Source organism: Sander lucioperca, chromosome 11, assembly GCF_008315115.2.
Source record: "Sander lucioperca isolate FBNREF2018 chromosome 11, SLUC_FBN_1.2, whole genome shotgun sequence".
NCBI lineage: Eukaryota > Metazoa > Chordata > Actinopteri > Perciformes > Percidae > Sander > Sander lucioperca.
The window spans coordinates 3,122,562-3,150,440 of record NC_050183.1 but is presented as its reverse complement, the minus strand read 5'-3'; the positions used below and the strand labels follow the sequence as shown (position 1 = coordinate 3,150,440).

At 38.6% G+C, this 27,879-nt stretch overlaps 1 protein-coding gene across 1 annotated transcript; it reads right to left on the bottom strand.

Annotated features, from left to right (window-relative positions):
• Positions 1-15: 15 nt before the first annotated feature.
• Positions 16-26,231, bottom strand: LOC116055183. Its single transcript, XM_036007390.1, has 22 exons — positions 26,030-26,231; positions 24,474-24,634; positions 24,309-24,353; positions 23,461-23,567; positions 22,233-22,402; positions 21,852-22,012; positions 20,804-21,014; positions 19,806-20,015; positions 17,742-17,876; positions 13,348-13,542; positions 11,466-11,487; positions 7,109-7,179; positions 5,986-6,146; positions 5,811-5,855; positions 4,525-4,631; positions 3,950-4,119; positions 3,574-3,734; positions 2,457-2,667; positions 1,494-1,703; positions 615-1,083; positions 401-406; positions 16-200 (listed from the first exon to the last, which is right to left on the bottom strand). Exons 1-20 carry the CDS (start codon positions 26,082-26,084, stop codon positions 788-790), a joined length of 2,904 nt encoding a protein of 967 aa, XP_035863283.1. The 5' UTR covers positions 26,085-26,231; the 3' UTR covers positions 16-200; positions 401-406; positions 615-787.
• Positions 26,232-27,879: the final 1,648 nt, after the last annotated feature.

The following is a 27,879-nucleotide window of genomic DNA, read 5'->3' as shown; positions in this document are numbered from 1 at the left end:
GGCTATGTATAGCCAAAGAGAAATCGGTGTGATGGTCATATTATCAGAATTTAAAACAACAATCTTCTACCAAATGACAAACATTCTTCTTCATTACCAGCAGGCCAACTGCTTTTTCTTTTTTATTAGCCATGCAGCCATGTGGTTTTGAGTGAAACTCAAACATCTCTCAATAACTGCTGGATGGATAGTGATACGATTTGGTGCAAACATTCACGTCCCCCTCAGGGTGAATTGTAAGAACTTTGGTGAATCCTTAACTCTTTATCTAATGTTATCATCAAGTCAAAATTTTCCATGACCAAATATTTGCTAAACTAATGACATCAGCCTCAGCTTTACATTGTGTGTGTGTGTGTTTAGTGTTAATTAGCTGTTAGCATGCTATCCTCCTAAACTAAGATGGTGAACATGTTGTACATTACCTGCTGAACCTCAGCATGTTAGCATTGTCATTGTAAGCATGTTAGCATGCTGACATTAGCATTTAGCTCTAAGCACCGAGTACAGTACACCTCACAGAGCCGCTATGTGGTTGTACACTCTTAAAAACATTTGTTTAGCAATTTTCACCACCATTTTGGAGAGAGGAGAAATGAAGGCATGAAAAGCTAAAACCCCATCTGTATATGAAAATTCATGTTCTTCAAATCTCTGACAAATACAACTCTCAAGATCCAGAAACTTACATTGTGTTCCTTGATAGAGTTATCAACATGTGCCACATCTCAGAATACAGCATATAAACTGCTGATATGTCAATCATGCGTATAACCCTCTGGTTAAATCATGCTGCATAATGTTTGCTCCAGAGACATATGATGGTGATGAAGCTGACAGCGATGAAGACAATGTACAAGCCAAACAGCAGACGGTCGATCACTATCCCGATCATTTGCCATTCCTGCGAGGTTTCGCTCCCCTGGAAGTGTTTGTCTACCTGGAGGCGTATGGCCAGGAGATCTCTGCTCAGCTTCCTCAGTTCATCCAGGGCCGGCTCTGGGGGGGGTTTCACTGGCGGTGTATCACCAAAGACGCGCTGAAGATGAATCGCTGAGATGTCGGTGTTGCTGGAATTCTTTGCTGGTTTTGTCAAGAAAAAGGGACAAGCTTGTTTGAATTCTATTTACTCATCATGTAAAACTTATACTGCCTGAAAATGTCAAAAATCTAAATTGCACCTAGATTATGAAATGGCCATGAGAAATAGTTATTTCTTATTGGCTGGCAGGGGCTCATTAAAATTATCATCAGGACTTTGGTTGACAAAGATAAAGCACTTTTGACAGGCCTGGTATTTCATATATACAGTATTAGTGTATATAGTTTTCACAAGTAGTCCTATCAATTATTTAGTCCATTAAATGTCACTTGGTGCTACAAAGGATCTCACCACCAACTCCCTGTAAACTGGGGGGGGGTCAAACTAAATAACTTGTCTTGTCAAACTTTTCATGTATTTTAGTTAATGTTAATTGATAATAATAATATACCTCCAAGAGATGGGTTGAGGAAGACAGTGTGTTGGCTGCTCTTTTTCTTCCTGGGGAGAAAAACGACAACAGCTAGATATCGTAGCACGAGGATACTGAGCCAGTGAGGCACCGCACTGTACTGGCTGGAGCCGCACTGGATATTAGTGATCAACACCGTCTCCAACAGGCTGCCCACCATCAGAGCGAGGCTGATGGAGAAGAAAACGTCTGGAGGAAACAAAAACAGGGAGGATTCAGCACACCTTTCACACCATTAAGTATACTGTTTCTTTTACATGCATGCCAGTAACCGTTTTAACCATCTTCAGTCATATCCTAGTTATAATCTTATTTAGGAAATGCTGTTTACATTGAAGCCTGAGAAACCTGTTATTCGTCCCCTTGTATACATAATTCTGACAGTTTTCTGATAATCTGCATGGGGGTGTCTTTGAACCACAACCACTAAAGTGTTTTTATACAGGGTGGAACCCAGTGGCAGGTTGGCATTCTGGTTGTAGAGCTGCTGTGGAAGATCCAGTTTCTGAGAGCACAAATACATCCCCATCACCCCTGGGCACAAATTAGAATTTAAATTTAGAATTACATTTTTGAACTTTAATTTGTGATGGACAACAGGGATAATGATATCCCCGCTAAGCATAAGTCAGACTGAATCTAAAAATGATCATCACATATCATATATATGCGTGTTCAGATTTGACTGAGCTATGAATTGTGATGCATCTTGCAGCAATAGTCCATATCCAGAAATTTAAACAACAAACACTTTCCTCCCTTGTACCACTGAGTTGTTCAGTTGCCTACAGTATGTGTGTGTGTGTGTGTGTGTGTGTAAACTGAGCAGCTCATAAGAGCTTCAGGAGCATATGTGCAGCAATGCATTTTATAAAGATACATGCATGTTCCTTCAACCTTCTCTGAAATAAAATCAGTAACAATATCACAGGTGTCATTCACTGATGAGAGGTGTTGTCTCCCCAGTGACAGGCAGCAGGTCATTCATGATGAGCAGGAAGACGGTGTAGCCCAGGATGAGGGTCATCTTGAAGGAGGACCGGTCCACAGTCTGAAGAGGCAGCAGGAAGCTGAAGAGGTCCACTGTGATGAGGAAGCAGCTGGGGATCAACAGGTTCACCACATAGAGCACTGGCCTACGTCTCAGAATGATCTTGGGAAAAGACACAGGTACAAGGCCTCAACATTTTAGTCAGACTTATAGTCAGGGCATTTATCTTCATTTCTTTCTGAACTCGGATGCAAAAAGAATTATCTTCTCACATTGAAAGTGTGTTATCCTGCAAACATTTTTTAGAGGGATGTGTATGGCATTTTAAAAGCCAGAATAATAAAAAAAATCTGTCCAAGCCATGAGTCCAAGCCCCGCAGTGCACTACCCTTTCAGAAAACATGTTTGGATTATTTAGACAATTCCTCTTTTATCTACTGTATTAAGTCAACTGTTCAATTATGTATATACAATAATAAAATAAATCAAACAGGGGACATGGCCTCATTGCCCTTAATTGCAGCTATTGCCCTGAATACAGCCAAACATTCAATTAAGTTGTTCTCATTGACATATGTTTCTGTAAAACAGAGTATGTAGTGTGTTCACTCTAGTGACATAAGAAGGTAATCAAAACAGTGTGTTAAGAAACACTTGATGTTTGTGTGTGCTCTTTATGGACACTATTCTCCAACAAACAAAAGAAAATGAAGTTTTTCTCACAGCTGGAAAAAAATCAAAAATATTGATTGTGTGAGTGATGAAACTGCTAAAGAAACACAATACAAAAACATTTTGGATTATTTTTTAGCTTTCTCATTGCTGAATTTAATTAGCAGTTTCATTCTTCAGTTTCAGTTTGATTGACATCCGACGGCGCACATATTGTGTCATTTCCTATTTGTATAAAATGGTTAAGTATGTTAATACTTCTATACTCACAGCTACATCTGTGTACTATGATTACTCTATACTGTATGCACGCAGCTTGGTGGAGAATTATGTTCAGCTATAACAATTCAAAATAAGTGATCATAATGTATAATTAGAATAGTTAAAAGTGCTTACATAGTATTTGATCTCAGAGTAGCTTCCCTCATGTAACGCCAAGGTAGAAGGAGCTACACTGATACCTGTGAGCTCCCACTCCCCATTGGTCTGCAACACATCTTGGGACTGATTTAGGATCTCTTCAGACGTGAGGCCTTGAATCATCCTTATGTCCGTAGCTTGAATAACATTTAATTGTACAGTTTGGTTTGGAGTTATTAGATGCCACAAATGAAGTTTTGTGTTAATATCCATCCACACACACAATATTTCAACACTTCAAAGAACAGTTGAATTTACAAAGCTACATTGTATTCTGTGGTGTTTTTTTGAAGTCACACAGTTCAAAGATCAGACTTTTTAAGACCTGTATTTTATATTTAAGCAGGCTTACCAAAGTGTAGATATGGTCCAAATGTCAGAGAGCAGTTTTGTATATCAAAGGGAAAAGTGTAGATTACTAATCGGCAGGAGCTGACCACTCTGAGTGGCTTATCATCAAATACATGACCTGTGTTGTATAAGTACACATAGGGAGTTTTGGGAGCTTTGTCTTCATCCATGCTGAAAAAAAAATAAATAGAAAAAAATGTTTATAACTAGTAATTAATGAATTAATCCAAGGTATTTTAAAAGGAGCGATGAATACAAAGACAAGAAGGTATATATCATTCTCAGACAGTTCATTGTTTATTACAATTTGTATGAGTTGGTCTTTTTATAGGTATACTAAAATATAATCAATTTTAGCATAAAATGGACTAAAAGTAGTTTAAAGTAGATTCCTTTAAACTCTAAAGTATCAAATAACTGTGATACTGTACCTACATGGAGGTTTACCTCTCTGCTCTCAGGTTTACAGCGTAAACAGCGCAAGATTGCTTTCCAAGTGCTGACATTTCAGGTTTTTATTTTTCTAAAAGGCTCTTTTCTCTGATTTGGACAATAATAACTTTCTAACTAACTTACTACTCTGCGATGTTGATGTCTGGGACCCAAAGTTGTTCTCGAGGGACAGAGACTCTTGTAGTTCCACATTCCTCCTCATCCCAGCTCAGTCCCTCTATGTTCCACTCCTACATTAAACAAAACAACACAGATGTGATGTATGGCAACCATTTCAGCTATGTCACACGACAAAGAAAAATATCCCAAAAACCATCACCAACCGTCACCATCATTTTAGGAAATTAACAATAACAAGTCAATGAACTTTAGGTTTATTCCAGTTTAGAAACTTTTAGTCTATATCCTTGACGTTCTTCTTCCAGGAAATTCTGCCGGATGCATGTATTTTCGCCGATTTCCGTTTCCTTCCGCTTTATTTTTTGTTGGAATTTTAAACTCCGGTGGATTTATGAGGACTATGGTTAACTGATCCTCAGATCTCTGCAGGGTAAACTGAAACAGCTAGCTAGACTATCTGTCCAATCTGAGTTTTCTCTAGCATGACTATTTTCCAGCGGCTCCGTCCGGTGCTTGGCAGACGATTGTGATTGGTTTAAAGAAATGCAATGGCAAATGGTCCAGCAAAGCGAGACTATCCATCCATCCATCCATCCATCTTCGTCCGCTTATCCGGTATCGGGTCGCAGGGGTAGCGGCTCCAGCAGGGGACCCCAAACTTCCCTTTCCCGAGCCACATTAACCAGCTCCGACTGGGGGATCCCGAGGCGTTCCCAGGCCAGGTTGGAGATATAATCCCTCCACCTAGTCCTGGGTCTTCCCCGAGGCCTCCTCCCAGTTGGACGTGCCTAGAACACCTCCCTAGGGATGCGCCCAGGGGGCATCCTTACCAGATGCCCGAACCACCTCAACTGGCTCCTTTCGACGCAAAGGAGCAGCGGCTCTACTCCGAGCTCCTCACGGATGACTGTGCTTCTCACCCTATCTCTAAGGGAGACGCCAGCCACCCTCCTGAGGAAACCCATTTCGACCGCTTGTACCCTGGATCTTGTTCTTTCGGTCATGGCCAAAGTGAGACTAAGAAAATTTAAACAAGTAGACATGCATGTTTAATTTTAAATTATTAGAGAAATCATACAACAAATATCTGACTCTGGTGCCCCCCAGTGGTAAATTAAAAAAGATACATCTCCTAACCTTGGGTGTGCTTATTTTGCTACAAACAAAAACTAATGCAATTGCAATTTGAAATGTGCTATAATCACATAGAAAATCTGCACATAATGGATGTAAGTAGTCAAACACTTCCAAATGTATTGATGCTTTTGTCAGTGCTCTGAGGAACTTACCAGAACTTGCCATAAGAGTGTTGTTAGGGTTTGGGATTTTTCATCCTGTAGGTGAGACATGTTTTAAGCCAGTAATACAGATTGATTTTGAATTTGAATCAATTATTGTTGAACTTAAATTAAAAGGTTATGTATGCTTATGTGCAGGCATGAATATGTGTTTTTGTAGACTCACCACTCCTATAATTCCCACCACAGTGATATCAATGGTTATGTTAACTGTACTTGAAAAGCTTTTCACAGGTCGCACTAGTTTTTTAGGGAATACATTCTTCTCAAGGACATCAACCAAGGATTCAGGAGTTGGGCTGGTGCAGTTCAATGATGCCACAAAACCTGTGTAGTACAAAACAAAATTTGTGAGATAGCTCATATAAATGCACATGGAAGTATTTAGTCCCAGTTCTTTTATTGGTATGGACACAGAAGTATTGCAGATCTTTCTTCGTCTGCTGTACAATTTGAAGATGGCAGGGAAGTCAAGAATGGCTGTTGTTGCAATAGCATTTTGAGTGAAATTAATTATCCTGGTTTTTTTTTCATGACAACAGGCTCATTATATTGAAAAAACAAAACATCATTATTGCATTGAGTGGGTGCACTTGATTGTTTGTGGCTGGGTGGATCATGGTCACCACATACATACCTCTTACCACATACATACCTCTTACCTTCTTAAAATAGAGTATGAAAAGATAATAAACATGTGACCCAGAGGTAATGAGAAAAAAATAAAATTACTATGACGGTGGCTTTTCTCGGCTTCGATAGTTTGGTAGGAGAAAAATGCACATATTCTAGGGCTTCAGTCACTAAATTGCCTCTGAATACATCTGAAAATAAAATAAGGATTTTAAGTTGTAACTAATTGCTTTATTAATTGTTAATAAACACCAGCCAGATAGTTTGTCCACAACCTGGCAACCCAAGCATTGTTCCTATTAATTACTTACAACTATAATAAAGGCATAAAAATCCCCCGAAATAAAATAAGTAAAGCAATTAACAACTTATAAATTGTTTATAAATGGTGCTTTATTAAATAGGTAGTAGGGTACTGTTTTTAAATCAGATTGCTTTGATAATCTTTTAATAACCAAAATAAACTTTTAAATCAAATAATGCAATTTAAGAAAACTGTTAGCATATATTAATCTGTTTGTTCAAACCAGTACATTTTAAATAAGTCTTTATCATTATTGATTATTTAAAACAGGTTCCCACTGTACAGCACCAGCTTTTAACAGATCGTAGTCTTTGACTATTTTGTGGATAGTCAAAATGTCTCCCCACCTTACCTTGAAGCAGCATGAAACAAATGAAGATGAGCTCAGCGGCCTTTATATCTGTCATTTTCAGGCTGTTAATCCTTTTTCATGACATGTGCCTCAGATTAAAAAACAAAAATGCTAGCAGTCTGCTCGATGAGATTGCGCTGTTCTGCTGAAGCAACATTAATTTATCACTAATTAAATGAAATGTTTGACCTCCTTCTGAGGCTAATATTGACTCTAGAATATTGTAGACTGTAGCATGACTTATTGTAAGCCTTTGGGGTATTCCCAGTTGCTTGCAGAGATCCACTCATCTGATGTCTGTGTTTGCATAATGAATGTTTGGATTGTACAACAGGCTTTTGAATCATCTTCATGAGGATCAGATGTGTCAACAACTTGTATTCGTGACAGCTGAGGCCAAGGCAAACACAGCAGTATGCACTTGACTATTTTTTGTGTCAATTTGCCTACTGGGGAACTGCACAAAAAGTATGCTTTGCTTAGTTATGCATGCACACATTTCTTAATTAGCACTACAGCTCAGGCTGATGGGAATGTCATGAGTTTTGCAGGTTTCTTTTATTATACACTATTGTAAATCAAATTTTTGACCTGATGATTGTACAAGATAAAAGGTAATTACAATTAATCTTGAGGGGGCACATAGGCCATATGTCTGCAACAAATTTTCATGGCAATACATGCAATAGAAGAGAGTTGTTGAGTTTCACTCAAAACCACAAATGTCAACCTCATGGTGGCGCTAGAGGAAAAATTAGGGAATCACCAAAGTCTACATTGTCTGGGAACCATGAATGTCTAAACAAAATGTTGTGCCAATCAAACCAGTAGATTGTGAGATATTTTACAAGGGAAAAGTTTGACCTGCTGGTGGCGCAAGAGAGGATCATCAAAGTCTTTACGATTCATCAGCTGTGGCTCATGAATGTCTGTACAAAGTTCCGTGACAATCCGTCCAAAAGTAGAGATATTTTAGCCTGGGCCAAGGTGGTGGAGCACCGTCCAACAGATGGACATTAGCAAATACTGCAGTCATATTTCTCTTACATTATTTAGCATGGAGCATACAGGTTGAATAACAGAAGCCTGAGAATCGAACCCTGGGGGACTCCACTCAGATTTATGATCACCAATAGCAACCATATAGCCCCTGCTTTAGAGATTTAACCTAAAACCAACTGAACACTGTACCAAATAACCCTACCACACTAGAAGTGGAAGCTGTTTTGGGGATGGAAGCCAGATTGGCTTTTGTCCATCAGGCTATTTACATTCAAGAAGTTGATGAACAAAAACATCTTTCTCAATAATTTTCCCAATAAAATTAGTATTCAATAGAGTCAGAAAACATACGTTACAGAAACATTAAGTAATATGTGTTGCCCAAGGCTTTGCCCCGCCTTTTTATACAGATTGCATTTTAATAATTTGCTACTTAAACATCCTATGAACTGTCACTGAATTTATCTTAGGTCTGGCGGATGCAGATGCACTACATGCAGATGATGACCAGGGCGTAACATAAAATGAGCAGCAGATAGATCCGGAAGAGCAGTAAGTTGAGGTGTCTGCTGTTGTTATGGTGTGTGGTTGTTGGGACGTCACTCTTTGGGCATTTTTCTGATGTCCGTTGTAAGAACCTTCACCTTCACCATCACCTCTTGTACTCAAATTCTTCATACTTAAATGGTGTTTCTCCTCCAACAGATCTTAGTTTACAGTGGTTCCCAACATTATTGGCACTTTAAAGAATATTAGGTTCTTGTAAAATATGTAGCTGGGCCCAGCAGCTGGTTAGCTTATATTAGCATAGCATAGAGACTGGAAACAGAGGGACACATCTAGCCTGGCTCTGTAAAAAATCTGCATAGCAGCTCCGCTAAAGCTCACTAATTGACACAGTAGTTGAACCAAATTTATTTATTTGAAGGATGTTTAGAGGCCCCCAAAATAAAACGTATTCAGTATTTCATAGCAATAAAACAGAAATTGTGGGGAAGCCAGAAAAAAAATTGGAAAACTTTACATAACAATTTTTTCTAACTTTTTTTCTGGCACTTTTAATCATTTGGTGACCCATCAGGTTTGTCTTGGGACCCCTAAAGTCTGGAGACCACTTGTCTAGTATACAGTTTAAAGACCTCACTTGTTACGGCTTAACTGGACTTTATTTTTATTTCTCTTGAGACTGGTTTTACTTCTAGGGTTTAATCTATTTAGTAGCCCTGTAGAGAGTTATATTAACCACCAGCAGTGTTGTAATGTAACAAAGTACAAATACTTCACTACTGTACTTAAGTAGAATTTTCAAGTATCTGTACTTTACTTTGTTATTTATATTTCCGGAAACTTTTACTTTTACTCCACTACAGTTTCTAAATAAAATGTATACTTTTACTCCACTACATTTCCCCTAAGCATCTTAGTTACTCGTTACTACAAAATAAAATCAGAAGTAATTTGTTACACTGGAAAAAAAGCAGGTTGGGCAAATCATTGCTCCTAAATTGCCAAGATAATGCACGCTCCATTCCAATTGGTGACCTAATGCCTGTTTGTTGCCAAGCGGTAAAAAAAATAAAAAAATAAAAACCATAGGCCAAAACTTAAGAAGAAGAGGAGGAAGCATAATGACTGATAGTGTCATGGAAGCACCTGGTGCAGGCTCTGCTGCCATGGTAACAGACGATGATCACCCCGACGACAGTGGTGATGAAGATAACATTACACACCTTTGGCCATAAAGTTCATAATCAAAGTTTTTTTAATTTTTGCTTTTACTTCTAATACTTAAGTACATTTAATATCAGAAAATTATTTTTGATGCTTAAGTACAGTAAATATTAAATACTTTAAGACTTTTATTCAAGTAATATTCTAAAAGGATACTTTTACTTCTACCAAAGTCATTTTCTGGTAAGATACTTGTACTTTTACTCAAGTATTGCTTTCAAGTACTTTATACAAGACTGACCACCAGAGTATGTTGATTTTTTCTTCATTCAACTAAGCTGCCAGTTCACTTAATCATAATATGCTATTTGGCACAATCTAGTATATAGACATATCTGATACATAACTGATGAAGTACTTCTCAATTTTAATAAGATGTGAGGAACAAAAACAGTATATTATCTTCAGTAACCACTACATATGCACTGAGTGTGCAGTAAGACAGCGCTGACTTTGTTGTCAAAACATCCTGAATAACAAGAAAAAAACCCTTTTTCACTCTCTTTCTATTGTGTACAGGATACCCGCGGGGTCCTATGTCTTAAAAATGTCATAAATATAATATTTGAAAAATAAGGCCTTAAAAGTCCTAAATTTCTTTAGAAAGTCTTTCATTTTGTTTGCAAAGTTCTAACATTTCAATTGTCCTTTCTTTTCTTAATAAATGACTCCTTCATTGTTTAGTCATAAAGCATATGTATTGAGTACCACACTATATGTTGTATTAAATTCAAGTACTTGGTAAACAATTAGTTTTATAGCCTAAAATCCTTTCTGATATTCCATTATATCCTACATACTTTTGCCAGTATGTTCATGAAGTTGGTATTAGATTTCATTCTAAATGGTATTAAAGGAGGTCTTAAAAAGGGTTAAATTTAACTTGTGGAAACCTGGGGGTTCCTTGTGTGTAAAATAAAATGTATTAATTTAGCATGGTGATGGAAGAGGTACTCAGATTGTTTACTGAAGTAAAAATAACAGAGAAATACTCATGTCATGCATAACTGAAATAGAGTATAAGCATCCAAAATTCCTATTTCAGAATAATGTGCATTATATAATTGGATCAATAAAGTCTTATCTTAAAGGAGAATTCCAGTCGATTTCAACACGTATCTCTGTTGTTTGTAAATTTGGAGTGCTGTCAGTAGTGAGAAAAACAAAAACAATCGGTGTTGCCAAAGCCTGTCTACGGAAAGCCTTTTCACTCCCTATTTAGCCCCATTGTACCAAATTTGGTTGCAGTTCCACCAGAGTTCCACTGGGGGTGATCGCAGGCGAATGCAAATTGAATGGGACCCTATGGAGCTAGATGGCTAAATTTGTCTCTTTCGCCTGATTGTCGTTGAGAAATCTCAGATTTGATTGTAGGTTTTGCAAGTTCAACATGGATTATAGGTTGAAAGTTGAATGAACGAGTACTTATGTCCTTTCGATTTCTTACAGGTTGAGCATTCTGCTAATGAATGCTGATTGGTCAGTGAAGGACTGATTACGACCAGAGATCCCGCTTGACGGCATCCGAAGCGGAACCAGAATGTCAGAGTGAATATTTCGGCGTGGTCTTTAAAACATTAGCAAACCTCTTTCAAGCATGTGTATTGACAGGGGAGAGCCTAACCTGTTAGCTGTGTTGTTGATACCTTGAGAGAACAATGGAAGTGACTCAGAGCTTGCCGTAAAACAGTATCTCCGGCTGTACGATGTGTATGACGTCATTGACATTTTAAAAGGCTTTTTAGAACAAAAAAGAAAAGCGAATTTAAAAAAATTTAACACCCAGCAGTGTGTATTTTCTTTGCCTCCCTTTTCGAATGCAACATTCTATTCATACTAGACAAACAATTATATCCTGAGAAAAGTGAATTTTAAAGGGTATAGCTCCATATACTCCCATTCATTCTGCACTTGTCTGTGAGCGCCCTATAGTGGAACCAGAGGGGAACTGCAACCAGTTCAGAAGCCGGAAGTATCGAGAGAGTGGAACTTCTTCCCTTATTCGAAATTCTTTGGTGTTGCCTACACCGTGTTATCCTCCTGCTAGCGTTAGCACCCATGAGGCTGAAACTGGGCAAGTTTTAAATGTGCTTTTAGCCTCTTAACATGTTCGAAATACCATTACAAGTGCCTACCCATGTGAAGTGATTCCTTTCGAGTGAACACAGTGTATCTGACTGCAGTAGATGTGAAAGAAATGCCTAAATGTTGTGCTAATTCAGCTCTGTTTAGTTCCGGTGTTGAGACGGCAAGACTGCAGAGTTTACAAACTACAACACCAAAAAGAGATACAAAAATATTTTAAAAAAATAGGCATATGCTTATTTTTTTAAAAGTAAGTGCTGTAGTACAACTAGCAGGAGACAAGTTATAATTGAGGTAAGTTTGGAGACACTACCTTATTTAATAAATATTTTTGTATCTCTTTTCGGTGTTGTAGTTTGTAGACGGTCCCTAAGCACTCTTGCCTTCTCAACACCGGAATTAAACAGAGCTAAATTAGCACAACATTTATGTATTTCTTTCACATCTACTGCAGTCAGATTCACTGTGTTCACTTGGAAGGAATCACTTCACATGGGTGGGCATTTGTAATGACATTTCGAACATGTTAAGAGGCTAAAAGCACGGTTAAAATTTGCCCGGTTTCAGCCTCATGGGTGCTAACGCTAGCAGGAGGATAACACGGTGTAGGCAGCACCGATTGTTTTCGTTTTTCTCGCTACTGACAGCACTCCAAATTTACAAACAATAGAGCTATGTGTTGAAATCGACTGGAATTCTCCTTTAATCTATATTTTGTATTATAAATCTGATTCTGCAAAGTTAAAGAAGTTATCAAATAAATGTATGGATTAAAAAGTAAAAAATGTGCCTCTGAATTGTAGTATAAGTGAAGTACAAAGTATCAGAAAATGGAAATACTCAAATACCTCAGTACCTCAAACCTCAATCGATGGCACCATATAGTGGATATATATATATATATATATGACAATATTTCAATAGAACTTCAACCTCAAACATTTTTATTCATCATAATGATTAAATGGCCTAAATATCATTATACAAACATAAAGTTCAGGAAATCAAAGTTTGCCTACTGACTGCAACACTTCTATAGTGGCTTGTTTTAAGACCAGTTAAAAAAAAATCATATTACTGCTGTTTTTACAATGAAATATATACATTGTAGACAATTAATCTGGATGATTTAGGGTTTGTAGTATACATGTTATAATGAGAGGCAACCTACAGTATACAGTTATGATTTCAGAAACAATTGAAAAAAAGATTTTTTTTTAGGTTGTAGCCTTGTCACCATTAAACATGGTTATAATGCACATTTAGTTCCCTCATTAAAACAAGTTTGTTGGTGTATTTTAATAGAATTGTACAATTGTGAGTGCGACAGAACGGACCCAAAAGCAAGGCTCAGAGACAAAGAGGGTTTATTGGGATTTAGGAGAGAAGTGAGGGAGAAGGGGATGAGGGGAGGTGGACACCAGGGACCAGGGTGAAGGCACGAGGGCTGAGGCTGGGGAAGGAGCGGGAGCTCTGGGAGGACGGGGAGGCCGAGAAGTCCGAGGAGGAGGGGGCCCGAGTAGCAAAGGAGCCGAAGAGGGGAAGGCTGGAAGCGAGAGCGGAGACGGAATGAGCGGGGAGCTGCGAGGAGGGGACCGGGTGGGTAGGCCAGCTGACTGGAGACAACAGAGCGGGGTGAAGCTGATGGCTGTGGAAAACAAACACAGAGAGAGGGGTTCAGACGGATGGACAGACACAGGCAAAATACAGGAGATTTGAGGAGCTTGTAACGTGCGTCACCAGGGTGGCTGAAACAACGACCAAGCGAGGACAACCCAGTGGATCCGGGGTTTAAGTACTGGTCTTGATTGGAGCTGATGGAGAGGCGATGATGAGATGACGAGCAGGGGTCCGTTTCAGGTAGAAGGTTTAACAAACTCTGAGTCTAACCCTGATGTCTGAGTTGATTTACCCTGAGATGAGAATCTCTGAGTTTTCGGTTCCAGAACAGCTGATATGAGTTGGTTCAATCAACTCCGAGTATGTCACGCGCGTGCACCACCACAATAAAAAGGCAGCATGAATGGAGCCATGATACTACGATTCACCATGGCAACAACCACAAACAAACTGGTCGGCGGAAATACTCATGCGCACATACAGCGAGTTTGAACATATATTTCGTTAAAAAAGCAAGACAGCGGCTGCTGCTGCAACAGAGAGAGAATTGTTGTGGGAGAAAATTGCTGCTCGAGTCAATGCATAAGCATTGACAATGCATTCATTTCATATTTAATCACAGTTAACTTATAATATTACTGGTGAAAACTGGAATTGTATTACACCTATAGGGCCTAATTTCATTTGGGTGCAATCCTGCGGGCGAAAAAGTAAGCTACTACTACATCCCATTCTGAGGCTGCAGGACCATGATCATAACAGAACTATAATGTATAATAATTTTTTTTTTTTTATTGCTCTCACTGGTTTGTGTCCAGGGAACACTACAAAAAACGTTTAAAAAACGTTTCAGAGCGGGTCACACTTTTCTGACGGCTACAGTGGCTTTACTATTACAGTATGATCTGCATCACCAAAAAAGAAAACTGCCGTTTGCAAAAAACGTAATGCGACACAAAGAATCTGCTGGGATGTTAAAGCATGTCCACGATGGTTGATGTTAGTGATATGAGGACGGATAAAGTATCTACATATCTAATGGACTGTGAAAAAATACCTCTCAAATCGGTTATGTAGAAATGAAAATACATTTAATCGGGAGTCAATATCATCTCCCGACGTAAACTCTGTGAAGTAATACAGCTTTTTCAACAACGGGATCGTCGACAAAAGGACATGACATGTTTGAGAACAAAACGTTTTCTGCCTAACATAAACCAATACGTTTTTTTATTCATGCAGATAACAAACTGCATTAAAATGCGCCTGATACAGACTGAATGAATGAATGAGGAAACGAGAGAGAAGAAACCTCGAGTTTCTTGAAGAAAACCTGCTCCTGACCAGGTTAGGTTCACAGACTCAGTTACCATAGTAACTGACTCTGAGGTTAAGTTACCTCTCTTTCTGAAACAGAAAACCCAGAGTTTCCCTCATCTCAGGGTTAACAAACTCAGAGTTTTCACTAAACCTGCTTTCTGAAACGGACCTCAGCTTTCTGAAACGGATCCCAGGTGTGGGACGTCAAGTGGCCGGTGCAGGCAGGGGGGAAGGGAAAACAAGGGAGAAACAGAGAGAGGTAGGGAAAACAGAGAAAATGGCAGGAAACCCAATGGGAAACAAGACAGAAAACAAAACAGAAAATTCACAGCCAGCCGGCCCCAACCATCACACAAATACTGTAAATAAATACAAATGGACAAAAACTGATTCTTGGGAATTTGGATAAATGTTTTAATTTTGAAAATAAAAAGTTAATTAAATTACAAAATCTGAAGGTATATCATTATAGACCAAGGTCTTGGCTGTTCAGCAATGTAGGACCGGTGCAAATGCCTCATTTTGTATTTTTTTCATAAAATAGACGTTTTTTCCAGTTATTACTTTGTTTTTGTCAACACCGTCAGACACAGCAAATTATTTTTTATTTATTTGGCCTAATATGTATTTAGAGTTTTTAAATCATTATCTGGCATTCTTAGTACACATACATATGCTGTTAAATGTTGAATATTCACTTTTGTTCATTTTTTATACTGTTTCACATGTACTCCTTTAAAAGATCTAACATCATACGTTTACTTTAAGTCTAAATAGAAAAAGGAATGTTTTTTTATTTAACAAACATATTTTTGTATTAAACGGTGGTAACACTAATCTAGTAACAGTGGCCTCATTACAACATACAATTCCAAAATTTGTACCACACAAGTCAATGGCTTCTTGCTTAACAACTTTATTTAACTATTGGGTCCTAAAAATAACAATCCTGAATATGCATATCATGTCAAAACTAGGTTTTTGTCACCACCAACAGGTCTGACGGTGGTGACAAAAACCTCCAAATGGTCCTCAACAGAGGCTAGAATATAATTGTTGATCACAATAAATACGGGCTCACGGCCGTGAGGATATCCATGAAAACCTGACGGTGGTGACGTCTGACGGTGGTGACAAAAACCTACTCTTTCATGTGATATGCATGAGTTGTTCACATTAGCCATCTTGTTTCCCCTCTGTTGCTAGCTAATTCAGACCCATGTGGGACACATTTTGAGCAACCACAAAATAATAGTAAATATTGTTAAAAACTCAGTTTGTAGTTTTTAATACATAGTACAATGTACTCTTTCATGTGGTAAAGATATTATTCAATTCAATTATTACTTTTTGTTTTTTTAATCAAGTTGAAATCATTATCTCCTATCTGAGGACAACTGATTTTGTAGGCAATAGGCGAGCATATAATCATTAAATTAATAAAAATGAAAAATAAACCTATAAAAGAACCTTACATATGTGCAAAGGACCCCCTGATTATAACCTTGATTCTTTTAATTCATGAAAATGTTATTAATTTCCAAAACAATTAGCACTTTTCTTAGTGGGACACAAAGTTTCAAGAATCAGTGATACATATTGTTGCATTTGGATCTAGATCACTAACACACCTAGGACAGCACAGGACTTGTTGTTCCACACCTCCGGTAACCACTCACCCATCTTATTTTTTAACACCTCCACCTGTGGGAGCTTCAGTCTGTTCTGTTCTCCAGCATTATGTGCTCTGCTGTTGAACCATGGGCAATTTTTGGTTTTATGCTGTTATTAAAACTTCATAATCAGTAGAGAAATATCAGATTTAAAGCACAAACACAGTTAGGCCCTACAAGTGGTTTATAACAAGTTAGTTGTTCTTTTCCACTATGAATGCTGACTGGCTTTTTAAAAGACATTTCAATGTTTACAGCCACCATGTGCATATTCTTTAGTGCATGTTTTTAAGATTGACTGTTTATCCCTAATTTAATTATGCAATAACATATGTAGGCCTACTGCTTGGTGTAGAACAGGGCTATGTATAGCCAAAGAGATCCTAAGCTGTATTAGATTTAATACAAATGACATTGAAAATAAATCAGTGTGATGGTCATGTTATCAGAATTTAAAACTACAACTTCTACCAAATGACAAACATTCTTCTTCATTACCAGCAGGCCAACTTTTTTATTAGCCATGCAGCCACATGGTTTTGAGTGAAACTCAAACATCTCTCAATAACTTTTGGATGGAGAGCTATACAAATTGGTGCAAACATTCATTTCCTCCTCAGGATGAATTGTAAGAACTTTGATGAATCCTTAACTCTTTATCTAATGTCATCATCAAGTCAAAATTTCCCATGACCAAATATTTGCTAAACTAATAACATCAGCCTCAGCTTTACATTGTGTTTAGTGCTAATTGAAGTTTAATCCTCCTAAACTAAGATGGTGAACATGTTGGACATTACCTGCTAAACCTCAGCATGTTAGTATTGTCATTGTGAGCATGTCAGCATGCTGACATTAGCATTTAGCTCTAAGCACCGAGTACAGTACACCTCACCTAGCCACTATATGGTTGTACACTCTTAAAAACATTTGTTTAGCAACTTTCGCCACCATTTTGGTTGGTGGTAGACAGTAGTCAATGCAAAGAGAAATGAAGGCATGTGAAGCTAAAACCCCATCTGTAAATATAAAAATGAATGTTCTTCAAATCTCTGACAAATACAACTCTCAAGATCCAGAAACTTACATTGTGTTCCTTGATAGAGTTATCAACATGTGCCACATCTCAGAATACAGCATATAAGCCGCTGATATCTCATCATGCATAAGTCTCTGGTTAAATCATGCTGCATAATGTTTGCGTATGGCCAGGAGATCTCTGCTCAGCTTCCTCAGTTCATCCAGGGCCTGGTCTGGGGGGGGTTTCACTGGCGGTGTATCACCAAAGACGCGCTGAAGATGAATCTCTGAGATGTCGGTGTTGCTGGAATTCTTTGCTGGTTTTGTCAAAAAAAAGGGACAAGCTTGTTTGAATTCTATTTACTCATAATGTAAAACTTACGTTGGCTGAAAATGTCAAAAATCTAAATTGCACCTAGATTATTAAATGGCCATGATAAATAGTTATTTCTTATTGGCTGGCAGGGGCTCATTAAAATTATCATCAGGACACCTCAAACATATAGTTTCAGTGCATAGGGTAAGCATAAACGATGGCTAATCATGGCAGCAATACTTTCAATACATTCCTAACCAAGGGGTACTTCTGCAGTTACCAGGGGTTAACTGTTAAAATGTAATAATAAACTGTATACTTGTCGAGGCGGAAAATAGGCACACAATTAGGATTCATAATTGGTGTGATGCCAATCTTTATTACATTTACTGTCACAATTTTTAACCTTTCAAGTCCACTGTGTCATGGTCCTGCTCTGTGGCCATTGGTCTAGTGCAGGGGTCTTCAAGGTTTTTTAAGCCAAGGACCCCTTAAGTAAAAGAAAGACGGAGCAGGGACCCCCTACTGCATATATTGTTTCAAATTAAGTTGCATATTAAGCTGGGCCTACAATAACGTGTACGGCAGCCTAAAGCCTTTATACAAACCTATTTAGTGCATAGAATACTATGCTATTAAAATAATAATTGTTGGCATGGTTTTATAAATCCTGTTTTAATGTAAAACATACATGTGGCACAGTGAATGCTTAGTTAACTGAATTAACTTTATCTGTGGATCTTAGTGACTACTTTACCTATGGGCCAGTAAGCCTATCATCAGTGGGGTTGATTCACAAATGATGAGGCGGATTTATATTTGCTAATACTGCTATTGAATAATGCTATTGAAAATAATATGTTGGATTCATATAGATAGATAGATGGATAGATACTTTATTGATCCCCAAAAATCAATTAAGGTATCAATTAAAGATATTAAGGTATTTTAATTTTCTTGGAAACTTTCAAAAAATTAACAACAATTTGGCGGCCCCTTTGCAGTAATTCTGAGGACCCCCTGTTGAAGATCTCTGGTCTAGTGCGACAGTTTCTTTATTTGTCTTTATTTCAGTGTCTTATTTCTTGAAAGTTTGGGGTTTTCTGTTCACGTTCCTTGTTTTATTCATTGTGTTATTTTGAGTTGTCTGTGCTTTCCATGGTGTTCCTTATGTGTTTCTGTAGTCCTGCATGTTTCCCTTGTACACCTGTTTGTGTCTAGCCTCGTCAGCATGCCTGGTGTTGCCAGTCCTCGTTGTCTGTTACCAAATCAGTGTTTCCCTCGTTAATCCTGTTTCCTGCCCACTCACATCTGTGCCACGTCTTCTGATTAGCTCCATGTGTATTTTTACCTGTCTGTTCTTTGTCAGTTTGTGTGTCGTAAGTCTTTTGTTGCTTCTCTTGTTCTATCTTAGTTTTCCAGTTTGTATTCCTTGGAGAATAACTAGTTTGGTCTTTAGTTCCTGTTATTGTCCTGCCTGCTTTTGGGTCCAGACCTTCACCAACCCTGACACACTGTGCAGGACATAGCCTACCTCAGATCCCCAACTCCCTGAGTCAGATGTAACCAAGTATTGTGATTGAGAGGACTTTAGTTGGTCAAAGGAAGCAGAACTTGTCAGGCAAAGAGACCCAGCTCTAAAGGTAGACAACTCGAGTTAGAGAGAGGAAAGGTCATCTTTTAAATAAAACTTTGGTTGACAAAGATAAAGCACTTTTGACAGGCCTGGTATTTAATATATACAGTATTAGTGTATATAGTTTTCACAAGTAGTCCTGTCAATTATTTAGTCCATTAAATGTCACTTGGTGCTACAAAGGATCTCACCACCAACTCCCTGTAAACTGGGGGGGGGGGGTCAAACTAAATAACTTGTCTTGTCAAACTTTTCATGTATTTTAGTTAATGTTAATTGATAATAATAATATACCTCTAAGAGATGGGTTGAGGAAGACAGTGGTTTGGTTGCTCTTTTTCTTTTGAGGAAGAAAAACGACAACAGCTAGATATTGTAGCACGAGGACACTGAGCCAGTGAGGCACCGCACTGTACTGGCTGGAGCCGCACTGGATATTAGTGATCAACACCGTCTCCAACAGGCTGCCCACCATCAGAGCGAGGCTGATGGAGAAGAAAACGTCTGCAGGAAACAAAAACAGGGAGGATTCAGCACACCTTTCATTAACTATACTCTTTCTTTACATGCATGCCAGTAACTGTTTTAACCATCTTCAGTCATATCCTAGTTATAATCTTATTTAGGAAATGCTGTTTACATTGAAGCCTGAGAAACCTGTTATTCATCCCCTTGTATACATAATTCTAACAGTTTTCGGGATTCCGATAATCTGCATGGAGGTGTCTTTGAACCACAACCATATCTAAGTAAACACTAAAGTGTTTTCAGGGTGGAACCCAGTGGCAGGTTGGCATTCTGGTTGTAGAGCTGCTGTGGAAGATCCAGTTTCTCAGAGCACAAATACATCCCCATCACCCCTGGGCACAAATTAGAATTTAAATGTAGAATTACATTTTTGGACTTTTAGTCGTGATGGACATCGGGGATAATGATATCCCCGCTAAGCGTAAGTCAGACTGAATCTAAAAATTATCATCACATATCATATATGTGTGTTCAGATTTGAGATATGAATTGTGATGCAACTTGCGGCAATATCCAGAAATTTAAACAACAAACACTTTCCTCCCTTGTACCATTGAGTTGTTCAGTTGCCTACAGTACAGTATTTGTGTGTGTGTGTGTGTGTGTGTGTGTGTGTGTGTGTGTGTGTGTGTGTGTGTGTAAACTGAGCAGCTCATAAGAGCTTTAGGAGCATATGTGCAGCAATGCATTTTATAAAGACAAATGCATGTTCCTTCAACCTTCTCTGAAATAAAATCAGTAACAATATCACAGGTGTCATTCACTGATGAGAGGTGTTGTCTCCCCAGTGACAGGCAGCAGGTCATTCATGATGAGCAGGAAGACGGTGTAGCCCAGGATGAGGGTCATCTTGAAGGAGGACCGGTCCACAGTCTGAAGAGGCAGCAGGAAGCTGAAGAGGTCCACTGTGATGAGGAAGCAGCTGGGGATCAGCAGGTTCACCACATAGAGCACTGGCCTACGTCTCAGAATGATCTTGGGAAAGACGCAGGTACAAGGTCTCTACATTTTAGTCAGACTTATAGTCAGGTTCATTTATCTTCATTTCTTCATCATATTTTTTTAGAGGGATGTGTATGGCATTTTAAAAGCCAGAATAATAAAACATCTGTCCAAGCCATGAGTACACTGCCCTTTCAGAAAACATGTTTGAATTATTTAGACAATTTCTCTTTTATCTACTGTATTAAGTCAACCGTTCAATTATGTATATAAAATAATAAAATAAATCAAACAGGGGACATGGCCTCATTGCCCTTAATTGCAGCTATTGCCCTGAATACAGCCAAACATTCAATTAAGTTGTTCTCATTGACATATGTTTCTGTAAAACAGAGTATGTAGTGTGTTCACTCTAGTGACATAAGAAGGTAATCAAAACAGTGTGTTAAGAAACACTTGATGTTTGTGTGTGCTCTTTATGGACACTATTCTCCAACAAACAAAAGAAAATGAAGTTTTTCTCACAGCTGGAAAAAAATCAAAAATATTGATTGTGTGAGTGATGAAACTGCTAAAGAAACACAATACAAAAACATTTTGGATTATTTTTTAGCTTTCTCATTGCTGAATTTAATTAGCAATTTAATTCTTCAGTTTCAGTTTGATTGACATCCGACGGCGCACATATTGTGTCATTTCCTATTTGTATAAAATGGTTAAGTATGTTAATACTTCTATACTCACAGCTACATCTGTGTACTATGATTACTCTATACTGTATGCACGCAGCTTGGTGGAGAATTATGTTCAGCTATAACAATTCAAAATAAGTGATCATAATGTATAATTAGAATAGTTAAAAGTGCTTACATAGTATTTGATCTCAGAGTAGCTTCCCTCATGTAACGCCAAGGTAGAAGGAGCTACACTGATACCTGTGAGCTCCCACTCCCCATTGGTCTGCAACACATCTTGGGACTGATTTAGGATCTCTTCAGACGTGAGGCCTTGAATCATCCTTATGTCCGTAGCTTGAATAACATTTAATTGTACAGTTTGGTTTGGAGTTATTAGATGCCACAAATGAAGTTTTGTGTTAATATCCATCCACACACACAATATTTCAACACTTCAAAGGGCTTTTAACAGTTGAATTTACAAAGCTACATTGTATCCTGTGGTGTTTTTTTTAAGTCACACAGTTCAAATCAGACTTTTTAAGACCTGTATTTTATATTTAAGCAGGCTTACCAAAGTGTAGATATGGTCCAAATGTCAGAGAGCAGTTCTGGATATCAAAGGGAAAAGTGTAGATTACTAATCGGCAGGAGCTGACCACTCTGAGTGGCTTATCATCAAATACATGACCTGTGTTGTATAAGTACACATAGGGAGTTTTGGGAGCTTTGTCTTCATCCATGCTGAAAAAAATATATAGAAAAAAATGTTTAAAACTAGGAATTAATGAATTAATCCAAGGTATTTTAAAAGGAGCGAGGAATACAAAGACAAGAAGGTATATATCATTCTCAGACAGTTAATTGTTTACTAAAATTTTTGTTACATGTTTGAATAAAATCAGAATCAGAATCAGAATCAGAATCAGAAAGGGCTTTATTGCCAAGTACGTTGCACATACGAGGAATTTGTCATGGTGTTGTTGGAGCATGTCACACATACAAATATAAGAAGGATAAAAAGAATATAAACAATATAAGTATAAACATATGCACACAGTATGTATTAATAACAATAAAATTAAATTAAATAAATAGTAAAATAAGTTAAACAGTAGTAAAAAGGAACGGTACAGAGTAGGTACAGAGTAGGTACAGTAGGTACAGAGTATTTACAGTGGGGTGTGGAGAGAGTCAGGATGGATTCCGGGCCTTGTTAATAAGGCTAGTGGCGGAGGGGAAAAAACTGTTTATGTGGCGCGAGGTTTTGGTCCTGATGGACCTCATCCTCCTGCCAGAGGGGAGTGGCTCAAAGAGCTTGTGTCCGGGGTGGGAGGGGTCAGCCACAATCTTTCCAGCATGCTTCAGAGTCCTGGTGGCGTATAGGTCCTGGAGCGGCGGCAGATTGCAGCCAATCACCTTCTCAGCTGACCGAATGACATGCTGCAGCCTGCCCTTGTCCTTGGCAGTGGCAGCAGCGTACCAGATGGTGATGGAGGATGTGAGGATGGACTCAATGATGGCTGTGTAGAAGTGCACCATCATTGATGAGTGACCAATGAGTTGGTCTTTTTATAGGTATACTCAAAAATAATACATTTAAGCTTAAAGTAGATTCCTTTAAACTCCAAAGTATCAAATAACTGTGATACTGTACCTACATGGAGGTTTACCTCTCTGCTCTCAGGTTTACAGCGTAAACAGCGCAAGATTGCTTTCCAAGTGCTGACATTTCAGGTTTTTATTTTTCTAAAAGGCTCTTTTCTCTGATTTGGACAATAATAACTTTCTAACTAACTTACTACTCTGCGATGTTGATGTCTGGGACCCAAAGTTGTTCTCGAGGGACAGAGACTCTTGTAGTTCCACATTCCTCCTCATCCCAGCTCAGTCCCTCTATGTTCCACTCCTACATTAAACAAAACAACACAGATGTGATGTATGGCAACCATTTCAGCTATGTCACACGACAAAGAAAAATATCCCAAAAACCATCACCAACCATCACCATCATTTTAGGAAATTAACAATAACAAGTCAATGAACTTTTGGTTTATTCCAGTTTAGAAACTTTTAGTCTATATCCCTGACGTTCTTCTTCCAGGAAATTTCGCGGGATGCATGTATTTTTGCTGATTTCCGTTTCCTTTCGCCTTCTTTTTTGTTGGAATTTTAAACTCCGGTGGATTTATGAGGACTATGGTTAACTGATCCTCAGATCTCTGCAGGGTAAACTGAAACAGCTAGCTAGACTATCTGTCCAATCTGAGTTTTCTCTAGCATGACTATTTTCCAGTGACTCCGTCCGGTGCTTGGCACCGCCTAAGACAATTGTGATTGGTTTAAAGAAATGCAATGGCAAATGGTCTGGCAAAGTGAGACTAAGAAAATATAAACAAGTAGACATGCATGTTTCATTTTAAATTATTAGAGAAATCATACAACAAATATCTGACTTTGGTGCCCCCCAGTGGTAAATTAAAAAAAGATACATCTCCTAACCGTGTGCTTATTTTGCTTCAAACAAAAACTAATGCAATCACAATTTGATAGGTGCTATAATCACACACATTATCTCCACATAATGGATGTAAGTAGTCAAACACTTCCAAATGTACTGATGCTTTTGTCAGTGCTCTGAGGAACTTACCAGAACTTGCCATACGAGTGTTGTTAGGGTTTGGGATTTTTCATCCTGTAGGTGAGACATGTTTTAAGCCAGTAATACAGATTGATTATGAATTTGAATCAATGAATGTTGAACTTAAATTAAAAAGTTATGCATGCTCATGTGCATGTGTTTTTGTAGACTCACCACTCCTATAATTCCCACCACAGTGATACCAATGGTTATGTTAACTGTACTTGAAAAGCTTTTCACAGGTCGCACTAGTTTTTTAGGGAATACATTCTTCTCAAGTGCATCAACCAAGGATTCAGGAGTTGGGCTGGTGCAGTTCAATGATGCCACAAAACCTGTGTTTAAAGAGAAAGTAGAAAACAAAATTTGTGAGATAGCTCATATAAATGCACATGGAAGTATTTAGTCTGACTGTCACTAACCCCCACCCCCTTCCCCAACCATCTTGTCAGTGATTGGCTGGAATGTGGTTTGTTGTATTTTGGTACACAGCCTGGGGCCCGTTTCAGGAAGGAGGTTTAACAAACTCTGAGTCTAACCCTGATCTCTGAGTTGATTTACCCTGATATGGGAAACTCTGAGTTTTAGGTTCCAGAACAGCTGATTTGAGTTGGTTCAATCAACTCGGAGTAGGTTGACTCGGAGTTAAGCGTGCGCACCATCACTATAAAAAGGCAGCATGAATGGAGCCATGATACTACGATTCACCATGGCAACAACCACAAACATCTGGTCGGCGGAAATACTCATGCGCACATACAGCGAGTTTGAACATATATTTCGTTAAAAAAGCTGCGGTTGCTGTAAAAGCGAATTTGCGTGTGAGAAAATAGCTGCAAGAGTAAATGCGTAAGTTCCAATATAGTGTATTATCATATTTAATCATAAGTATAATATATATTATATATTCATTTAGGTGCAATCCTGTGGACGAAAACGTCCTAGGCCTACTAATCCCATTCTGAGGCTGCAGCACCATCATTAACAGAATTATAATTCATAATCTTTTATTTAAAAGGGTTTACATCATTCACCTGCAATCCTGTGGAACTCATTTTTAATGGCTCTTAATGGTTTGTTTCCAGGGAACACTACAAAAACGGTTAAAAAAAGTTTCAGAGTGAGTCACATTCTTCTAATGGCACTTTGCTACAGTGGCTTTACTAATATGCTCCACATCACCAATGTTGTAAAGAAAACTGCAGTTTGCAAGAAAACATAATGTGACAGAAATAATCTGCTGGGATGTAAGAGCATGTCGACGATGGGTGACGTTAGTGATATGAGGACGGATAAGGTTATGTAGGCTACATAACTGATAGACTGGGAAGAAAAATTATACTGCTCAAATAGGTAGGTTAGTATCTGGAAATTAAAATGCATCTACAGTCGGGGCCTTACACAACATGACACGTGACCGCACACCGCCCCCACCCCTCTTCCATGCAGTTGCTAGTAGCCAAGGAGGACACGGAGTATTAAAAAAACATAATGGACTCTTCAGAAGAGTTAATTATCTTCACTCGAGTTTCTGTCCGCGAAAGTCCCTGGACAACACCATTTTCTGAACATAGCAGTACTGAGAAATACAGAGAGTTTTGTGGAGCTGATAGTCTTAATTAGCTTTGTAGCAACTTATTTGGCAATGGCATGAATGCAACGGATGTTCATTAATATCAAAAAGTTAATTTGTCTATTTTTTGGATAGTAAAAATGTCTCCCCACCTTACCTTGAAGCAGCATGAAACAAATGAAGATGAGCTCAGTGGGCTTTACATCTGTCATTTTCAGTCTCTTAATCCTTTTTCATGAAATGAAAAAAAATGTGCCTCAGATTACAAAAGAAAATTGTTAGCAGTCTGCTCGATGAGATTGAGCTGTTCTGCTGAAGCAACATTAAAGGTGCACTGTGAGTTCCTACATGATGTCACTTCTGTTGACGTTCAAAGTAAATACCAAACTAAACCGAGCAAGCTCGCCCCTCCCCCCATGTTTTCGTAACTGTCATGACTAACTGACTAACTGTCACTAACCCCCACCCCCTTCCCCAACCATCTTGTCAGTGATTGGCTGGAATGTGGTTTGTTGTATTTTGTTGCACAGCCTGGGGCCCGTTTCAGGAAGGAGGTTTAACAAACTCTGAGTTTAAAGGCCGTTACAGACCAACCAGACGGCCGACCGTTGGACAGTTGGACTGATCAGTCTCCCCGAGTTGGTAAAAAAAATGCCTCTGAGCACACCAAAGCAACGAGACGTAATACGTCTCCATAACAGCAGGCGGCGCTAATCTGTATTGTCGCCCAAAAAATGAAAACCGGCAGCTGATTGGACGAACGTGTCACGTGGGTCTGGCTGCTGCTTCCGGAGTTTTGATTTTTCAACCGGCATTCAGAATACGATCACATATTGTACTAAAATAGTTCACCGGAAACGTGTTTCCGAAAACATTTTAAGTGAGAAATAGGCCATGCAGTTGCTGAATCTGTCTTCGTTTCAGATTGACAAAGATTTTTGTCAGATTTTGAGAGGCTTAGTCACGGTCAACATGCTTGCCATTTCTGGGTGAGTCCCGACTGCCCTGTCTCCGACTGAGCATGTCAGGTCGGCCAAAATGAAGGCCGACAGCTCCTCCAATGGACCACGGCACGGAACACACCAAAACAGACTCGAGTCACTGACCTCGCCAGACTGTCCAACGGCCGATTATCGGCCCGGTGTGTAGCTGCCTTAACCCTAACTCTGAGTTGATTTACCCTGAGATGGGAAACTCTGAGTTTTTGGTTCCAGAACAGCTGATTTTGATTAAAACCTGTGGAACTCATTTTTAATGGCTCTTACTAGTTTATGTCCAGGGAACACTATAAAAACGTTTAAAAAACGTTTCAGAGTGAGTCACATTCTTCTGACGGCACTTTGCTATACAGTGACTTTACTAATATGCTCCGCATCACCAATGTTTGCAAGAAAACGTAATGTGACACAAATAATCTGCTGGGATGTAAGAGCATGTCCACGATGGGTGACGTTAGTGATATGAGGACGGAAAAGGTTATGTAGGCTACATAACTGATAGACTGGGAAGAAGAATGATACCGCTCAAATAGGTAGGTTAGTATCTGGAAATGAAAATGCATCTATAGTCGGGGCCTCAATATCATATCCCGACATATGTTTAACTCCCTACGAAGTAAAACAGCTTCTTCATCGGAATCGTTGACAAAAGGAAATTCAAGATTCAAGATTCAGAATCCTTTATTCATCCCACAATGGGGAAATTCACACTGTTGCAGCAGCAAGGGATAAGAGGAAAAGTAAAAGACACACATTAACATACAATAATAAATATAATTAAAGAGAGTAAATATTAAAATAGTAAAAAAAGTATTTACAATAATTGCACAGTCACATGTTTTATTGCACTTTTATCAGCCCTGGTGTGTGTGATTTGTCCATGTGGTCTACTGGGAGCAGTGCTGATTGTAGAGTCTGACAGCAGCAGGCAGGAAAGACCTGCGGTATCTCTCCGTGACGCAGCGTGGGTGCAGCAGCTTGTCACTGAAGGATTTAAATGTCATGTTTT